This window comes from Taudactylus pleione, unplaced genomic scaffold (genome assembly GCF_031769625.1).
Source record: "Taudactylus pleione unplaced genomic scaffold, aTauple2 ptg000352l, whole genome shotgun sequence".
Classification (NCBI taxonomy): Eukaryota; Metazoa; Chordata; class Amphibia; order Anura; family Myobatrachidae; genus Taudactylus; species Taudactylus pleione.
The window spans coordinates 13211399-13231267 of NW_028284753.1; the positions used below are offsets into that span (position 1 = coordinate 13211399).

The 19869-nt window shown below is 44.2% G+C and overlaps 1 protein-coding gene across 1 annotated transcript in view; it reads right to left on the reverse strand.

Annotated features, from left to right (window-relative positions):
• Positions 1-3591, reverse strand: part of LOC148508669 (Krueppel-like factor 5) — a 46135-nt gene extending 42544 nt beyond the window's left edge. The window contains exon 1 of the mRNA XM_088444283.1: positions 3325-3591. Coding sequence (XP_088300409.1) covers positions 3325-3474 — 150 coding nt within the window. The 5' untranslated portion in view covers positions 3475-3591. The remainder of the gene's footprint in view (positions 1-3324) is intronic.
• Positions 3592-19869: the final 16278 nt, after the last annotated feature.

Below are 19869 nucleotides of genomic sequence, written 5' to 3' on the forward strand. Positions count from 1 at the left end.
CAAACATTAGCAGAGTCAGATGGGAGGATTTGGGTGAATCTTGGGCATCCATTGCTGAGAATGGGCTGGACATACAGTATATATGTACACATTTACTGTTGCAACATCATGGAAAAATCTCATTTAATGTTATAGGAGCTATAAATAAGATAAAGAGCTGGAGAGGATTTACAGGCATGTCCCCTGCTTTGTGGAAGAGGACATATAAAGGACCGTATTGCAGGATAATCTGCGTGTTTTTGCCAGTTATAGGCTTGTTACCGCTTCACCCAATAGAAGAAAGTGCGTCTCTATATCTGTGCATGGGGGGGCAGCCTAAACTCATATCTTTACTTTCAGTTACACTGCGCATGTGCAAGCTGGGCAGCCCATTTGTGTGCACCGAGAACCAGCTTGGTAAACCAGTAACCTAGACGTCACTGTTCTAGGCCAGTATGGACTAAGTATCTTCAGTGGCAAACGCAGGATTTCTAGAGGGGGGTTTCCAAATGCTGGATTTTAGAGTGAGTGTGGCCAGTCCATGAAGAGGGCATAATTACCACATATCCAGCTATAATATGCGTCATACAAAGTGTATTGTGTGTCATAATTCCAGCACAGTATGCAATTAAATGTGGCAGTAGGGCCATCCTGCCTGGGCTGAATGTTCTTATTTTGGATGTGAGCACCATTCCAGGGTATGGGAGCAAGTCCGGGAGCCTGGAGGAGCAGCAGAAGAACCTAGCACTGTCCTGGACATATATGTAAATATTGGGCTGTATATCAGAGCATCCCTAACAGTACATGTTCTCCAAATCCCCTAATTGGTGCACAGGTTATTTATTACTGGCTGTTACATGTTAAAAGATCCACAGGTAGTGCTATTTATTTCATTTATGATACTGAGAAGAACATGCAGCGCTAGTAAAATTCCATTATATCACTATTTCTATTGTGGTCATGGTGTGGGCTGGGGGAGGGGGGTTTCCGGGCAGACGGAACCCCCCCCCCCCCCCCCCCTGCGTTTGCCTATGATCTTGGTAACATTTGTTTGATAAATGCCGGTGTTCAGGTATTTTTCTTTCAAATATGTCCCTTAAGCTTCAATACAGTGCAGCATAAAATATTGCACTTGTAATTTAGCATTATTGGTCAACTGCTTGTTTTCATAGACCTGATTTATGGCACACAATATTAAAAAATATTTTAATTGCTTATTTAAAAAAAAAAATTGTGCAAAATACAGCAATGTTTTTTTTTTAGTTTTCATTATGTAAAGATACTTTTACAAAGGTGGGAGTACTATGAAGGTTTACTAAAGACATCCTATCTGAGCTTGCAATGGCATTTAGTGGTACGCACATTTCTGGTTTTCGTGGTTGGCTATCTTCATTACTTTACTGACTATCTTTTCATAGGTATTTACTGTAAGCTTTTAATGGAGTATAAATAGATGTATTTGTGTATGTATTCATATGTCTTATGTTTTTTTCCCTTCCATTTTCTACATTCACACGTAACTGCAATAATCCTTATCTCCAATATACAAGCTTTATGGAATGAGGTAACATTGTTATATTACAATAGACTAGGTTTAATCATTAACTGGCCACTCCTGTGTGCGTGCCCTCTTGCACACCTGGGAGTGCAAGTTGTCTAACAGCATGTCTACTGGCTATCTGTAATATGTATTTGTAATACCGACTATTCTGCGTGGAGCACATACATCGAATGTGTCCATAAAACAGTGACCGATATCTATATATTTACATTATATTGCTAGAAAACAGACCACACAGCAAAAGCTTTATAAAGTGTTGCCACTGAGCCTATATTCTCTGTCACGAATGGAAGGAACAAAATGCTCATAGTTCTGTAGTACTTTTTTTTTCAAAAACACTGATTAGATCCATCTCTACAGGGGCAATTATTATTATTTTTAAAGTTTTTGTTTTGTTTTTATTGATAATAAGGATGCACATTTGGATTACTGACAGTAATGTAAGTTTGTTAGTAGGATCCCCACAGCCAATATTCACACTGTGTGAAATGCAGTAGGAACAAGAGCTTTTGGTGCTAGGACTGGATTATGTCACCTGTTCAGCATTGTTTAGGTTCCTGAAAATTCTGAAAGAAAAAAAAAAACTAGCACTATATTTAAAATGATTATCCAGGACATTAGAGCTAGTTGTATGAAAATGACCAATAAAAATATCCTTTAGAACTAATTGTCCAACTAATTGTTGTAGTAACAAAAAACATCTAGTAGTAAACAATGTATACTGTGTAACACATCATAGAATATATAGCTGCATGTGCATATAGAATCTTGCTGAACAGGTAGAACAGTCCTTTGCAGACACATCATTTGTCTCCACTCCCTGATAAAATGTATTATCTTGTCCTCAGGCCGTTCTTATACAAGGAATCTGTACATTGTGATACCTGCCTACGGCGCATGGAGGAGACACTGTATGTAATACAGTGTGTGCGTGTCAGTGAATATGATTTGTAGTATACAGTACTCTTTATACCAACCTCTTTATAATGCCACTGTCACTTGTCACAATCTACTGTATATTCCCTGAACAAATGTGTATTTAAATATACTAATATACTAATTCCTTTATGTCACCCCCTTTAACACCATCTTCAATATAATGATGGTTTTTATCTGTGTTTTTAGCTAGAGTAATAAAGATGGGGCACTATATATGTGTATTAAAATAAAAGTAATAAAATAAAGTTACTAATAGTTATACAATCGTATTGAGTAATAATTATTCATTTGCATTATATATTGATGCAATTAATTATTGAAGGCATGCTATTTGTTCAAACTGTTCTTACTATACACATACATGTATGATATGTACTGTACATGGGACATGTTATAATCTACATAATAGTCCTCGGATCCCTATCTGCTTAAACATCTTCATGCCAAGACTATAACAATATCATATTCACAGTGTAATTACACTGCTGTGCATGTATAAATAGCACAACAGGTCTTAATACTGTATGCATTCTTGTAATATACAGATATGCATTAAAAACATATAAGTATGCAAATGTTTTCAGGCAAGTAGAGCAGACTGCTCATTAGATTATCAAAGAGAAATACATTGAAATAATGTAAATTTACAATTAATAAGGAAAACTTTCCATAGTGAAAAAACATACAACTGGAAAAGTGAAACCAGTACAACAGGGAAAAAGAAATAAAAGAAAGTTGTTGAAGGGATTTCAGCAGGGAATACACAAAACAATATGTTAATATATAAACTAAAAATAAATATGTTAGATTATCATTGATCTAATATGTGTAGATTATTGCCTCACCTCACTGAGCTCAGGTTGGGTTTCCAGCATCCTTATAGCAGGTTTGATATCCTCAAAAACAGCATTGTCTTCCACACCCTCCCCAGACATATTCACTGGTTTTAACTGGGAATACACAGCACTGTCACTGGAACTAGCTTGCAGGGTCATACCTGGACCCTGTTAATTGAATTGTAATGTTTGTATTGTCAGAAAAAGTTTTGTGTTCCCCTTAGTTGGATCCTGGGATGGAAATTGAAGGATTAACGTGTCGTGTAGGGTCTCTGTTCTATACCTGAAGAGGGAGGAGTATGGGAAGGGGTTGGATGGAGATTTACTGACAGGTATGTTAAGCCAATTGAAAGTGGAATTTGCTTATCTGTGACCAATCAGGAGTGAAATTTAGTTCAGGTATGTATAATTCTGTCTTTTTACCTGTCTGAGTACAACAGAGACTATAACGTTTTAAAACCAGCCATCACAAACAGATCTGCACATTGTAGTCTTATCCTTTTGCACATTACTAACAGGTTATATTTGCAAGTTTGAAACAATATGCTGCAGATCATAGCTGTGTCCTATGGTGCTCAAATCATTTTTTACACTTTACATCACATATCTGGTTATCTACAGGTTTCTCATCTGGCACTGTGGGTTATTTACAGATGGATAGTCTATTACTAATTAAAGTACATCATTTGGTGGCTCACAACCACAATACAATAGAATCACCTTTCGCACTTTACTTCTGCTGTTAACTGGGGTAAAGTCAGCTGAGAGTATTACTTACTTTACTATGTACCCCACCAGATATCGCTCAAAGAATTAATTTACTATTTCAGATGTCATATTAGTGAATTGTGATACATTGAATACATTAGTGGAATAGGGCTGTATTGTGTGCTGGTGCTATAAACAAAACCTCTTGTGCTGAATAAGGAGCCTATGTATAGTTATGATAGTCTATGATAGTTATGAGCTGATTGGTTGGTGATTTATTTGTTACAATTGTATCTCTCTCCCAGCTTTGATACATAGGCCCCTAAGAACCTAGAGACAGTGGAAATTGGGAAATACCTTCAGGTTTCACTCATCACATTATTTAAGTATATTAGATGTGCACAGAACTTTTGTGGCATATAGGTCAATAGATGTAATAAAAGCACCACAGCAGCCAATTGCCAAGAGCAAGTCTGTATGTACTGCTGACATATACACACACTAATCTGCAAGGCAATTGTAAAATGTGACTATAAGCCAAATCATTGAAATTTATAGTGCAGCAAATAACAAGGTGATTTTTTACAAAATCTGTCAGTCTAAGGGGCCTATTTACTAAACCAAAAAATGTGATCAAATTGTGCTGTACCTTTGCCATATTGGTAATGTAAAATTCTGCAGTTTGAATATTTGTAAGAAAATAATAACATCACAGTGCTAACAAATATAAAACTGTAGATAACACAATCAGCAGCTGTTCTAGAGACACTATGCTATGTATTTCAGAAACAGGAAAGTTAACAGGGCCAAAATACTAATATACTGTATATGTTTTAGAAAAATCTTAGACACTTATAGGGGCAGATTGAATTAAGCGCGGGACTCCATAAGAGCCTTGCACAATGTGAGCTGCTCTCTAACCGGCAAATATGATTGAGCCACCTTTACTTATTTCTTTTCACACCTCGTCCTGGGCTGGATGAATGTACTAACACTAAAATTTGGTCGAACCTCTGAAAATTGCTGTTTTTGGAGGCTTCCCATATGTATCAAGCTCCGAATAGCAAAACTTTCAGGAGTTTGCACCTGTTAGGCAACGTCATCTATAGATGGTGTTGCCTAATAGAATCCTATGGGCTTTTATTCAGATAATTCCCTGATACGGATCCAATAGGATCCTTCCCAGTGTCCGCCAGGGATCGCGCATATGCTGGCCGATGACCACCCATGCCCTTAAGGACTCCCGGTCATAAACCCAGAAGTCCTCACTCCGCAAAGGACCGCTCTTATCGGAATAGCTGTCCTTTGCAGTTTTATTAAGTATCGGGATATATCACATTCAAATTGTGATGCTTGATACATGCCGCCCCCTGTCATAAGCAGTAATCATTGGAGAAAACCTGTTTTGAGTTGCGGTCATCAACTGTGACTATAGTAATTGAATAGCTTTCAACGACGGAACCTCGCAGGAAACTAAATTAGTTCCTTCTAATTTGACAAAATAAACCATATATAAATGGTGCATGCAAGTTTGAATTATATATATATATATATATATATATATATTCACACTTAATATATATATATATGTCTGTAAATAACTGATATATCATAAATTAATTAGTAACTAAAAATTCCATTTTAGAGTTATGCAGTACAACAATTACAACAGTGTGGAATAAAGGATGGGATCCAGTCTACATAACTGAGCAGTCCCATAGGTCTCACTTGCAAACTTATGTCAGAGTGTTAGATAAATCTCACTGCACTCCTTATTTAGGTGGTATTCCTCATACTAAGAAAAGCTGTTAAAATATCTGTGTTATAAGCAGAGTCCCATCTCTAAATGTAAAAGTGTGGTAATGACATTTTACAGTTCATGAAACAGTGTACTGTAGCTGCGCTTTTATATTCTGATCCAACCTCTCGTTTCACACATTGACCCATGAGATGAGAGGTGGTTACCCTTTCTTGCCTCAGGTAACATAATTGGGAAATTCTCTGGATTTCTGTAAGTCCAGGGCCCAACTGGGTATCACTTCTGGCTAGTGCCAGAAGGGCCGATGGGCTGGTTCGGCCTGAAAGCCTGGCCGAGCAGCTCGGCCTTCCGACGCTCTGCTCACCTGGCATGCACAGACAGGGCCATGCTGTGAAGCCACATCCCTGTTACCTGCACTGTGAAGTGTGGCCACACCCCTTATTCTTGTGCGCAGCAAGGACATGCAGTGAGGTCGATGGATGGGGAGGTACTGGTTAGTGTCAGAGCAAGATTTACACACACATGTATGAACCTGCCCCACTTGCACAGATCTCCCCCTCACACAGATTTCCTGTAAAAAGGATCCCCCTCACACATATCGCCCACTAACACAGAAGATCCCCTAGCACAAAAGATTTCCCCCACACACACACACCTTTTTGTACTTTGTGTGTTTGACATCACTTTTGTCTGGAAGGAGTTACTCATGGATGTTCACCCCTGGTTTACATGATGAACTGGTCCCTGTTCTAAAGTCAGACCTCATTAGACTCTCTGGCATCATAGCCACTTAGGGGAGAGGAGAGGAATCATCCCCAGCAAGCATCACCTTTCAGCCCCTTTGTTTGAATGTCCCAATTAACACATGGAACTGAATATGTGTAGCATCTGGCTGGTAATAAAAGCAAGAGCAAGAGGTTTGCAGCTGTAGGACATTCTCTGCAAAGAACTGGCATTGAAGTTGTGGCTTCTACCAGGTTCAGCGAAATACGCAGAACATTTGCATGGGGACTGATGCAGTGCCAGTAGCGGAAATACGCAGCTACTTCTTGCTGGCAATGAAGAATCGTAAAATCCCGGCAAACAGTTCACTCCACTGGATGCCATCCGCAATTCAATGAATATGGTGTACCCACTAAAGTGGGCTGACCAGTAGTCTCTGCCTTCCACACTGGTATAAAGTACAGTAACCATAATAGCAAAATCATCTCAGTGAAGATTCCAGACCCAGTTCCACCTTTCAAGGACCGCTGCTGCCCATTGGGAAGACTCGCACCAAGTTGGCCAGGTTTGAAGAACTGAGAACCCTTTTCACACTCATGGACTATTAGGTGTGACACCATCTGGCATTTAAATTTTAAATATTTCCATATATTTTTTGTTAATCCAGTTACTGTTACCCTGTTACCTGTGTGATAAGTTAGTGTTGTACCTTTGCTGTTGAAGATCTTGCTCAAGAGACTTTACATTCTAGGGCAGGGATGGGGAACCTCAGGCCCGGGGGCCGTATAAGGCCCCCGGAATCATTTGGTCTGGCCCTCAGAGCTTTTTCTTGCTAGCCTCATTTGGCTAGCAGGGTGCCTAGAATGGCACCTTGCAGCCAGAATCTATGCAGCAGGGCCGCCTGAGGGTCCTTAGGACGCTACAGACTGTTACACTGCTGCCCTTACAGCTCCCACTCAGGATGCTCCAGGCATTGCTGTAATCACCGGCGATTGTGGCCCTGCCCCTGTGTGACATCACACGGAGGGGGCGTGCCTGCACCCGGCCCGCGAATAATGTTATATACAGTCAGGTGCATAAATATTGGGACATTGACAGAATTTTCATATTGTGGCATCTATTCACCACCACAATAGCTTTGAAATGAAACAAACAAAATGTGCTTTAACTGCAGACTTTCAGATTTAATTTGAGGGTAATTACATCCAAATCAGGTGAACGGTGTAGGAATTACAACGGTTTCTATATGTGCCTCCCACTTTTTAAGGGGCCAAAAGTAATGGGACTATCAACTCAAAAGCTATTTCATGGACAGGTGTGGGCTATTCCCTTGTTATTTCATTATCAATTAAGCAGGTTAAAGGTCTGGAGTTGATTCTAGGTGTGACATTTGCATTTGGAATCAGTTGCTGTCGACTATCAATATGAGATCCAAAGAGCTGTCACTATCAGTGAAGCAAGCCATCATTAGGCTGAAAAATCAAAACAAACCCATCAGAGAGATAGCAAAAACATTAGGTGTGGCCAAATCAACTGTTTGGAACATTCTTAAAAAGAAAGAACGCACCGGAGAGCTCAGCAACACAAAAAAGACCCGGAAGACCACGGAAAACAACTGTGGTGGATGACAGAAGAATTATTTCCCTGGTGAAGAAAAACCCCTTCACAACAGTTGGCCAAATCAAGAACACTCTCCAGGAGGTAGGTGTATATGTGTCAAAGTCAACAATCAAGAGAAGACTTCACAAGAGTGAATATAGAGGGTTCACCACAAGATGTAAACCATTAGTGAGCCACAAAAACAGGAAGACCAGATTAGAGTTTGCCAAACAAAATCTAAAAAAGCCTTTACAGTTCTGGAACAACATCCTATGGACAGATTAGACAAAGATCAACTTGTACCAGAGTGATGGGAAGAGAAGAGTATAGAGAAGGAAAGGAACTGCTCATGATCCAAAACATACCACCTCATCAGTGAAGCATGGTGGTGGTAGTGTCATGGCGTGGGCATGTATGGTTGCCAATGGAACTGGTTCGCTTGTATTTATTGACGATGTGACTGCTGACAAAAGCAGCAGAATGAATTCTGAAGTGTTTCGGGCAATATTATATGCTCATATTCAGTCAAATGCTTCAGAACTCATTGGATGGCACTTCACAGTGCAGATGGACAATGACCCGAAGCATACTGCAAAAGCAGACAAAGAGGTTTTTAAGGCTAAAAAGTGGAATGTTATGCAATGGCCAAGTCAATCCCCTGACCTGAATCCGATTGATGAAGCCAAAACTTAAGGGAAAATACCCCAAGAACAAGCAGGAACTGAAGACATTTGCAGTAGAGACCTGGCAGAGCATCACCAGGGATGAAACCCAGCGTCTGTTGATGTCTATGCATTCCAGACTTCAGGCTCTAATTGCCTGCAAAGGATTTGCAACAAAGAATTAAAAAGTGAAAGTTAGATTTAGGATTGTTTAGTTTGTCCCATTACTTTTGGCCCCTTAAAAAGTGGGTGGCACATATAGAAACCGTTGTAATTCCTACACCGTTCACCTGATTTGGATGAACCCTCAAATTAAATCTGAAAGTCTGCAGTTAAAGCACATCTTGTTTGTTTCATTTCAAAGCCATTGTGGTGGTGAATAGAGGTCAAAATATGAAAATTCTGTCAATGTCCCAGTATTTATGGACATGACTGTATATATCAAAATGGCCCTCGGCAGAAAAAAGATTCCCCACTCCTGTTCTAGAGGAAGTGGGAATTCGTTTTTAAAATAAAGCATCTGCTCTTGCCATCTTGAGATAATGATAGCATGGGAGGACTGTTGGTATTACCAGCACCAATGATGTCCTTTGCTTGGGGAAGCTATTTCTGGAGATCTACTGAGAGTCCACCATATACAAGCTCATACTCCCAAAATACAATCACATGCAATTATATACAGATTAGTCCTACTTATATAACCCATCATTGTGATATACCGCTGTAACAGTTCCACACCCACCATTTAATATTTAATTACAAACCAGTATTGTAATCTCTGGGACCTCCTAGTTTTGAAATAATGCAATCTATCCCATGAATAAAATATAAATTGATGTTTGCCACATCTCTGATTCCTCTGGGACCTCTATATGGGTTTGGTATGGGATGCCGGTGCTTGGGATCCCAGAGATCAGAATCCAGAGACCGGCATTACGACAGTGTCACAATCCCAACAGGAGGTCAATATACTGCCCTTCCCCTAATCCTCTTTTCCCACACCCTAAACCTAACTCCCCCCCCCCAATTCCACAACCTAACCTCTCTCCCCCGCACCCTAAACCATACCTCCCAACATGACCCTCTCCAGGAGGGACACAATGCTCTGGTCCTGTACTTCCCTGGTAATTTATGATTGGTGGCGGCTCCAGAGGTGGGACTGCAGTACAGTCCAAAATTCAAATAGGGGAGTCACACCAACTGCCTGTGAGTCCCAGCCAGTGATGTTTGGCAGCGTTTGAAATGACAGTTGGTGTGGCTCCCCTATTTGAATTTTGAACTGCGCTGCAGCCCCATCTCTTACCAGGGAAGTCCAGGACCAGAGCATTGTGTCCCTCCTGGAGAGGGTCATGTTGGGAGGTATGCCCTAAACCTCCCCCTCTAGTGCCTATCTCTCCCCCTAGTGCCTAACCCTCCCCCTAGTGCCTAACCCTTAACCCTGCTTCTAAACCCAATACTTACTGTCGGAATGCTGGCAGTCGGGATGCAGTGCTGGGATTCTGAGTGCCAGCATCCTGACAGCTGGCATAATAACTACATCCCCTCTATATAGAGCAGATTCTGCCTGTTTCATCAAATTTAGTTGGTGCTTCCTGGCATTACCCTTTACTGAAACAGTTGGTTATATTTAGAAAGTTTTGAAATACTGATTTTAAAACTTAGATAAAGATACATTTTTAGTCCATGTGTAAGGAAACGGGGTTGGGTATGGGTTGCCAGCAGTTGCCGCCGGGATCCCGGCAGGGTTACCATAGCAACACTTGTTGGTCAGTATGCTAACCCTCCCCCTCTCCCTACCCTAACCTTCCTTTTTGGTGCCTAACCGTAACCGCCCCCTAGTGCCTAACCTCCCCCTCCCCGCGACTAAACTAAACCCCCTAGTGCCTAACCTCCCCCTTCAAGCACCTAAACCCTCCCCCCTAGTGCCTAACCTCCCCCTCCCTGCACCTAAACCCTCCCCCCTTAGTGCCTAACCTCCGCCTCCCCACACCTAAACCCTCCCCCCTAGTGCCTAATCCCCCCTCCCCACAGATAAACCCTCCCCCCTTAGTGCCTAACCTCCCCGCACCTAAACCCTCCCCACTTAGTGCCTAACCTGTCCCCCTAGTGCCTAGCCTCCCCCTCCCCGCACCTAAACCCTCCCCCCTTAGTATCTAACCCTAAACCGAACCCTCCCCTGACCCCTGATACTTACCTCAGGATGCCGGCGGTCGGGATTCTGGAGCTGGAATCCTGACGCTGTTTGGGTTCTGTCACCGGTGTACCGACCGTTGGGGTGCTGACTACATTCCTGTGCTGCATTATTGACCTGATGGTGGTGGCAGCATCATGCTGTGGGGATGTTTTTCAGCGGCAGGAAATGGGAGATTGGTCAGGATAGTGGGAAAGATGAATGCAGCAATGTACAGAGACATCCTGGATGAAAACCTGTTCCAGAGCGCACTTGACCTCAGACTGGAGCGACAGTTCATCTTTCAGCAGGACAACGACCCTAAGCACACAGCCAAGATATCAAAGGAGTGGCTTCAGCACAACTCTGTGAATGTCCTTGAGTGGCCCAGCCAGAGCCCAGACTTGAATCTAATTGAGCATCTTTGGAGAGATCTGAAAATGGCTGTGCACCGACGCTTCCCATCCAACCTGATGGAGCTTGAGAGGTGCTGCAAGAGGAATGGGCGAAACTGCCCAAAGATAGGTGGAATAGATAACAGAAGTATAGAATTTAGAGATAGTTAATACAAAGCCAATTATTAGGCAACCCTAGACAATGGCACATATCAAAATGTATACAAAACCTGTTTGAGCCGTGACAGTTGAAGAATGTCCAGAAAGCTATGGCACCTAAAGCTAACCTACATTTGAGCTTGGAACATTTCTGCGAAAAGAGGTAATGAGAAATAGGGGTCAATCCAATTATGTGCGAAGGTTGCGATGTGCAGTTACAACCGTGTTTAAATGCCAGCAACGGCACTGCATCTCACACCCTTCACTACCCGACCTGAGCCTAGATTCGCATAAATTTGCTCGGAGCCCTATGGGGCTGCGAGCAATATTAGGCGAATCCGGGCTGCCGTAAAGTGCGGCCACTCCAGTGATGACTCGCACAAGCGAGATCATCACACCTAATAGGATTGACCCCATAGAGTCAGGACACAGAAACACAGACAGTTCTCCTTACACTTTTTGCTAGCATTGCAGGAATCAGCTTAAGCCTTTAAGCGCAGCTGGAATTTATATATTGTAGGTACCAAAGACACAAATGAAACTTGATGCCCATTCTTAGCACTGCTGCTTAACACAAGAAAAACAGAATCAATGAAATGGGATGTGCATTATGGGCATGATTTAGAGTTGGACACAAGGGCATTTGCGTGACATTTTTTTGAAACATGTGGCAACTTGCGCTTTGAGAAGCAGATCAGTGGACTGAAGTAAGGACATGGATGTGCCCTTCAGCTACGCCCTTTTAGATGCGCCAGTATTTTGTTTTAAACGTATATTTATTAGGGGTGTGCACCGGCCACTTTTCGTGTTTTGTGTTTTGGTTTTGGATCTGGATCTTTCTTCGTGTTTTGGATCTGGATTGGTTTTGCCAAAACCACCCTTCCGTGTTTTGGGTTCTGGGTTTTGTGTTTTGGATCTGTATTTTTTTTTAAAAAAGCATAAAAACAGCTAAAATCACAGAATTTGTAGGTTTTTCTGCTCCTATGCTATTATTAACCTCAATAACCTTAATTTCCACTCATTTCCAGTCTATTCTGAACACCTCACACCTCACAATAGTGTTTTTATGTCCAAAACGTTGCACCGAGGTAGCTGGATGACTATGCTAAGCGACACGAGTGGGCGGCACAAACACGTGACCCATCTAGGCGTGAAACTGCAGTGGCAGACAGGATGGCAGTTTGAAAAACTAGGCCCCAAACTGTACATAATGCAAAGAAAAAAAAGAGGTGCAAGATGGAATTGTCCTTGGGCCCTCCCACCCACCCTTATGTTGTATAAACAGGACATGCACACTTTAACAAGCCAATCATTTCAGCGCCAGGGTCTGCCACACAACTGTGGCTGAAATGATTGGTTCGTTTGGGCCCCCACAAAACAAGCTGGCAATTAATGTGTCCCTGCACAAACTGGCTCTATGGAGGCAAGATGTCATCCTCATCCTCCTCATCCACCGATTCCTCACCCTCTTCAGTGTGTACATCCTCATCCTCACAAAGTATTAACTCGTCCCCACTTGAATCCACCACCACAGGTCCCTCTGTACCTTCTGGAGGCTGGTCTCCCTGGAAGAGCTGATAATTCATTTTGATGAACATCATCTTCTCCACATTCTGTGGAAGCAACCTCCTGCGCCTTTCGCTGACAAGGTTCCCGGCTGCACTAAACACTCTTTCGGAGTACACACTGGAGGGGGGGCAACTCAGGTAAAATAGAGCCAGTTTGTACAGGGGCCTCCAAATTGCCTCTTTTTCCTGCCAGTACAGGTATGGACTGTCTGCCATGCCTACTTGGATGCTGTCACCGATGTAATCCTCCACCATTCTGTCAATGGTGACAGTATCATATGCAGTGACAGTAGACATGTCAGAAATTGTTGCCAGGTCCTTCAGTCCGGACCAGATGTCCAAACTTGGTCCTGCCTGCCCTGCATCACCGCCAGCGGGTTGCTTAGGATACCTAAGTTTTTTCCTGGCAGCCCCAGTTGCAGGAGAAAATGAAGAAGGAGCCGTTGACGTGTCACGTTCCGCTTCAGCTGACAGTGTGTTCACCAGCAGGTCTTTGCACCTCTGCAGGCTTGTGTCGGCCGGAAAGAGAGACACCACATAGGCTTTAAACCTAGGATCGAGCATGGTGGCCAAAACGTAGTGGTCTGATTTCAACAGATTGACCACCCTGGAATCCTGGCAAAGCGAATGAAGGGCTTCATCCACAAGTCCCACATGCCGAGCGGAATCGCTCCGTCTTAGCTCCTCCTTCACTTTCTCCAGCTGCTTCTGCAAAAGCCTGATGAGGGGAATGACCTGACTCAAGCTGGCAGTGTCTGAACTGACTTCACGTGTGGCAAGTTCGAAGGGCTGGAGAACCTTGCACAACACGGAAATCATTCTCCACTGCGCTTGAGTCAGGTGCATACCCCCTCCTTTGCCTATGTCATAGGTGGATGTATAGGCTTGTATGGCCTATTGCTGCTCCTCCATCCTCTGAAGCATATAGAGGGTTGAGTTCCACCGCGTCACAACCTCTTGCTTCAGGTGATGGCGGGGCAGGTTCAAGAGTGTTTGCTGGCGCTCCAGTCTTCGGCACACAGTCGCTGAATGGCGAAAGTGGCCAGAAATTTTTCGGCCCACCCAAAGCGTCTCCTGCACGCCCCTGTCGCTTTTCAGAAAATTCTGCACCACCAAGTTTATTGTGTGAGCAAAACATGGGACGTGCTGGAATTTGCCCAGATGTAATGCCCGCACAATATTGGTGGCGTTGTCAGATATCACAAATCCCCAGGAGAGTCTAAGTGGGGTAAGCCACTGGGCGATGATTTCCCTCAGTTTCTCTAAGAGGTTGTCGGCGGTGTGCCTCTTACTGAAACTGGTGATACACAGCGTAGCCTGCCTTGTAACGAGCTGGCATTTCTGAGATGCTGCTACTGGTGACGCTGCTGCTGTTGCTGCGTAAGGTGATACATCTACCCAGTGGGCTGTCACAGTCATATAGTCCTTAGTCTGCCCTGTTCCACTTGTCCACATGTCCGTGGTTAAGTGGACATTGTGTACAACGGCATTTTTCAGGACACTGAGGACACTTTTTCTGACGTTTCTGTACAGTCTCGGTATCGCCTGCCTAGTGAAGTGGAATCTAGACGGGATTTGGAACCGGGGACACACTACCTCCATCAATTGTCTAAATCCCACTGCACTAATGGCGGATACCGGACGCACGTCTAACACCAACATAGCAGTCAAGGCCTCAGTTATACGTTTTGCTTCAGGATGACTGCTGTCGTACTTCATCCTCCTCGCTAAGGACTGTTGGAGGGTCAATTGTTTAGTAAAAGTAGTGGTGTTCCTACTTCCTCTCTGGGATGATGAACGACTCCCAGCAGCAGCAACAGCAGCAGCGGCAGCAGTAGGCGTAGCAATGCAGGATCCTCCGGAGGAATCCCGGATAGGAGAGTCAGTCATGCCAGTGACATGGCCTGCAGGACTACTTCCGATCCTAACTAAGGAGGAAATTGACGAGGAGGGAGTTGACGGTGTGGTTTGCAGGCGCTTGGATACAACAGGACAACGGGATTTAGGTGTCCCTGGACTGCTTACGGTCTTAGCCAAAGTTTCTGAACTTGACAGTAACTTTTTATGAACGCGCTGCAGGTGCCGTATAAGGGAGGATGTTCCTAGGTGGTTGACGTCCCTACCCCTACTTATTTCACCTTTACATATGGTACATATGGCAAGACAGTTGTTGTCCGGATTTGGATAGAAATATTGCCAGACCAAAGAGGTGGAATGTTTGGTCTTCTGCCCAGGCATGACCGTGATGGGCTTTTTCATCCCACGGACAACAACTGTCTCCCCCGGAGCCTGATTTAAACAAACCACATCACCATCAGAATCCTCCTCGCCAACTTCCTCCTCAGCGCCAGCTACACCAGTATCCTCATCCTGTTCTACTTCAACAGTGACATCTTCAATTTGCATATCAGCAAGTGGACTGTGGGTGCTCCTTTCAGCACTTGCAGGGGGCGTGCAAATGGTGGAAAGAGCCACCTCTTCCCGTCCAGTGCTGGGAAGGTCAGGCATCGCAACCACCACCACACTTGGACTCTCCTTGGGGATTTGTGATATCTTCTTAGAAAGCACAGTTCTTCGCTGTGCTTTTGCCAGCTTAACTCTTTTGATTTTTTTAGTGGGAGGAGGGCTTCCATCGTCATGTGAAGCTGAACCACTAGTCATGAACATACTAGGGATCGACCTTAGCCGTTCCTTGCCACTCCGTGTCGTAAATGGCATATTGGCAAGTTTACGTTTCTCTTCAGCTGATTTAAATGTCTTTTTCAAGGTCATTTTCCTGAACTTTGCCATTTGGGATTGTATGTGCCCTCTACTATGACATTGGGCATCGGCCTTGGCAGACGACGTTGATGGCATGTTATCGTCTATGTCATGACTAGTGGCAGCAGCTTCAGCACTAGGAGGAAGTGGTTCTTGATCTTTCTCTATTTTATTTTTATCGGAGAAAGTTTGGTCCTCCATTTATGTTATATCGATTTGATATATACGTGCGGCTAAACACAGAAAATAATTTTTTTTTGGGTTTGGACTGGAGTGTACTTTGTGGGTTACAGCACCCTTTAACGGTCAAGCCAGCCGGCCCTTTACTTATGACACAGGCGCACGCTTGGCACTACTTTGTTGATGCACGTGCGGCTACTGCGCACACAATTCACAAATACAGAAAATAATTTTTTTTTGGTTTGGACTGGAGTGTACTTTCGGGGGTTACAGCACCCTTTAACGGTCAAGCCAGCCGGCCCTTTACTTATGACACAGGCGCACGCTTGGCACTACTTTGTTGATGCACGTGCGGCTACTGCGCACACAATTCACAAACACAGAAAATAATTTTTTTTTGGTTTGGACTGGAGTGTACTTTCGGGGGTTACAGCACCCTTTAACGGTCAAGCCAGCCGGCCCTTTACTTATGACACAGGCGCACGCTTGGCACTACTTTGTTGATGCACGTGCGGCTACTGCGCACACAATTCACAAACACAGAAAATAATTTTTTTTTTGGTTTGGACTGGAGTGTACTTTCGGGGGTTACAGCACCCTTAACGGTCAAGCCAGCCGGCCCTTTACTTATGACACAGGCGCACGCTTGGCACTACTTTGTTGATGCACGTGCGGCTACTGCGCACACAATTCACAAACACAGAAAATAATTTTTTTTTGGTTTGGACTGGAGTGTACTTTCGGGGGTTACAGCACCCTTTAACGGTCAAGCCAGCCGGCCCTTTACTTATGACACAGGCGCACGCTTGGCACTACTTTGTTGATGCACGTGCGGCTACTGCGCACACAATTCACAAACACAGAAAATAATTTTTTTTTTGGTTTGGACTGGAGTGTACTTTGGGGGTTACAGCACCCTTTAACGGTCAAGCCAGCCGGCCCTTTACTTATGACACAGGCGCATGCTTGGCACTACTTTGTTGATGCTCGTGCGGCTACTGCGCACACAATTCACAAACACAGAAAATAATTTTTTTTTGGTTTGGACTGGAGTGTACTTTCGGGGGTTACAGCACCCTTTAACGGTCAAGCCAGCCGGCCCTTTACTTATGACACAGGCGCACGCTTGGCACTACTTTGTTGATGCACGTGCGGCTACTGCGCACACAATTCACAAACACAGAAAATAATTTTTTTTTTGGTTTGGACTGGAGTGTACTTTGGGGGTTACAGCACCCTTTAATGGTCAAGCCAGCCGGCCCTTTACTTATGACACAGGCGCACGCTTGGCACTACTTTGTTGATGCACGTGCGGCTACTGCGCACACAATTCACAAACACAGAAAATAATTTTTTTTTTGGTTTGGACTGGAGTGTACTTTCGGGGGTTACAGCACCCTTAACGGTCAAGCCAGCCGGCCCTTTACTTATGACACAGGCGCACGCTTGGCACTACTTTGTTGATGCACGTGCGGCTACTGCGCACACAATTCACAAACACAGAAAATAATTTTTTTTTGGTTTGGACTGGAGTGTACTTTCGGGGGTTACAGCACCCTTTAACGGTCAAGCCAGCCGGCCCTTTACTTATGACACAGGCGCACGCTTGGCACTACTTTGTTGATGCACGTGCGGCTACTGCGCACACAATTCACAAACACAGAAAATAATTTTTTTTTTGGTTTGGACTGGAGTGTACTTTCGGGGGTTACAGCACCCTTAACGGTCAAGCCAGCCGGCCCCTTTACTTATGACACAGGCGCACGCTTGGCACTACTTTGTTGATGCACGTGCGGCTACTGCGCACACAATTCACAAACACAGAAAATAATTTTTTTTTGGTTTGGACTGGAGTGTACTTTCGGGGGTTACAGCACCCTTTAACGGTCAAGCCAGCCGGCCCTTTACTTATGACACAGGCGCACGCTTGGCACTACTTTGTTGATGCACGTGCGGCTACTGCGCACACAATTCACAAACACAGAAAATAATTTTTTTTTTGGTTTGGACTGGAGTGTACTTTGGGGGTTACAGCACCCTTTAACGGTCAAGCCAGCCGGCCCTTTACTTATGACACAGGCGCACGCTTGGCACTACTTTGTTGATGCACGTGCGGCTACTGCGCACACAATTCACAAACACAGAAAATAATTTTTTTTTTGGTTTGGACTGGAGTGTACTTTCGGGGGTTACAGCACCCTTAACGGTCAAGCCAGCCGGCCCTTTACTTATGACACAGGTGCACGCTTGGCACTACTTTGTTGATGCACGTGCGGCTACTGCGCACACAATTCACAAACACAGAAAATAATTTTTTTTTTGGTTTGGACTGGAGTGTACTTTCGGGGGTTACAGCACCCTTAACGGTCAAGCCAGCCGGCCATTTACTTATGACACAGGCGCACGCTTGGCACTACTTTGTTGATGCACGTGCGGCTACTGCGCACACAATTCACAAACACAGAAAATAATTTTTTTTTGGTTTGGACTGGAGTGTACTTTCGGGGGTTACAGCACCCTTAACGGTCAAGCCAGCCGGCCCTTTACTTATGACACAGGCGCACGCTTGGCACTACTTTGTTGATGCACGTGTGGCTACTGCGCACACAATTCACAAACACAGAAAATAATTTTTTTTTTGGTTTGGACTGGAGTGTACTTTCGGGGGTTACAGCACCCTTAACGGTCAAGCCAGCCGGCCCTTTACTTATGACACAGGCGCACGCTTGGCACTACTTTGTTGATGCACGTGCGGCTACTGCGCACACAATTCACAAACACAGAAAATAATTTTTTTTTGGTTTGGACTGGAGTGTACTTTCGGGGGTTACAGCACCCTTTAACGGTCAAGCCAGCCGGCCCTTTACTTATGACACAGGCGCACGCTTGGCACTACTTTGTTGATGCACGTGCGGCTACTGCGCACACAATTCACAAACACAGAAAATAATTTTTTTTTTGGTTTGGACTGGAGTGTACTTTGGGGGTTACAGCACCCTTTAACGGTCAAGCCAGCCGGCCCTTTACTTATGACACAGGCGCACGCTTGGCACTACTTTGTTGATGCACGTGCGGCTACTGCGCACACAATTCACAAACACAGAAAATAATTTTTTTTTGGTTTGGACTGGAGTGTACTTTCGGGGGTTACAGCACCCTTTAACGGTCAAGCCAGCCGGCCCTTTACTTATGACACAGGCGCACGCTTGGCACTACTTTGTTGATGCACGTGCGGCTACTGCGCACACAATTCACAAACACAGAAAATTATTTTTTTTTTGGTTTGGACTGGAGTGTACTTTGGGGGTTACAGCACCCTTTAACGGTCAAGCCAGCCGGCCCTTTACTTATGACACAGGCGCACGCTTGGCACTACTTTGTTGATGCACGTGCGGCTACTGCGCACACAATTCACAAACACAGAAAATATTTTTTTTTTTGGTTTGGACTGGAGTGTACTTTCGGGGGTTACAGCACCCTTAACGGTCAAGCCAGCCGGCCCTTTACTTATGACACAGGCGCACGCTTGGCACTACTGTGTTGATGCACGTGCGGCTACTGCGCACACAATTCACAAACACAGAAAATAATTTTTTTTTTGGTTTGGACTGGAGTGTACTTTCGGGGGTTACAGCACCCTTAACGGTCAAGCCAGCCGGCCCTTTACTTATGACACAGGCGCACGCTTGGCACTACTTTGTTGATGCACGTGCGGCTACTGCGCACACAATTCACAAACACAGAAAATAATTTTTTTTTTTGTTTGGACTGGAGTGTACTTTCGGGGGTTACAGCACCCTTAACGGTCAAGCCAGCCGGCCCTTTACTTATGACACAGGCGCACGCTTGGCACTACTTTGTTGATGCACGT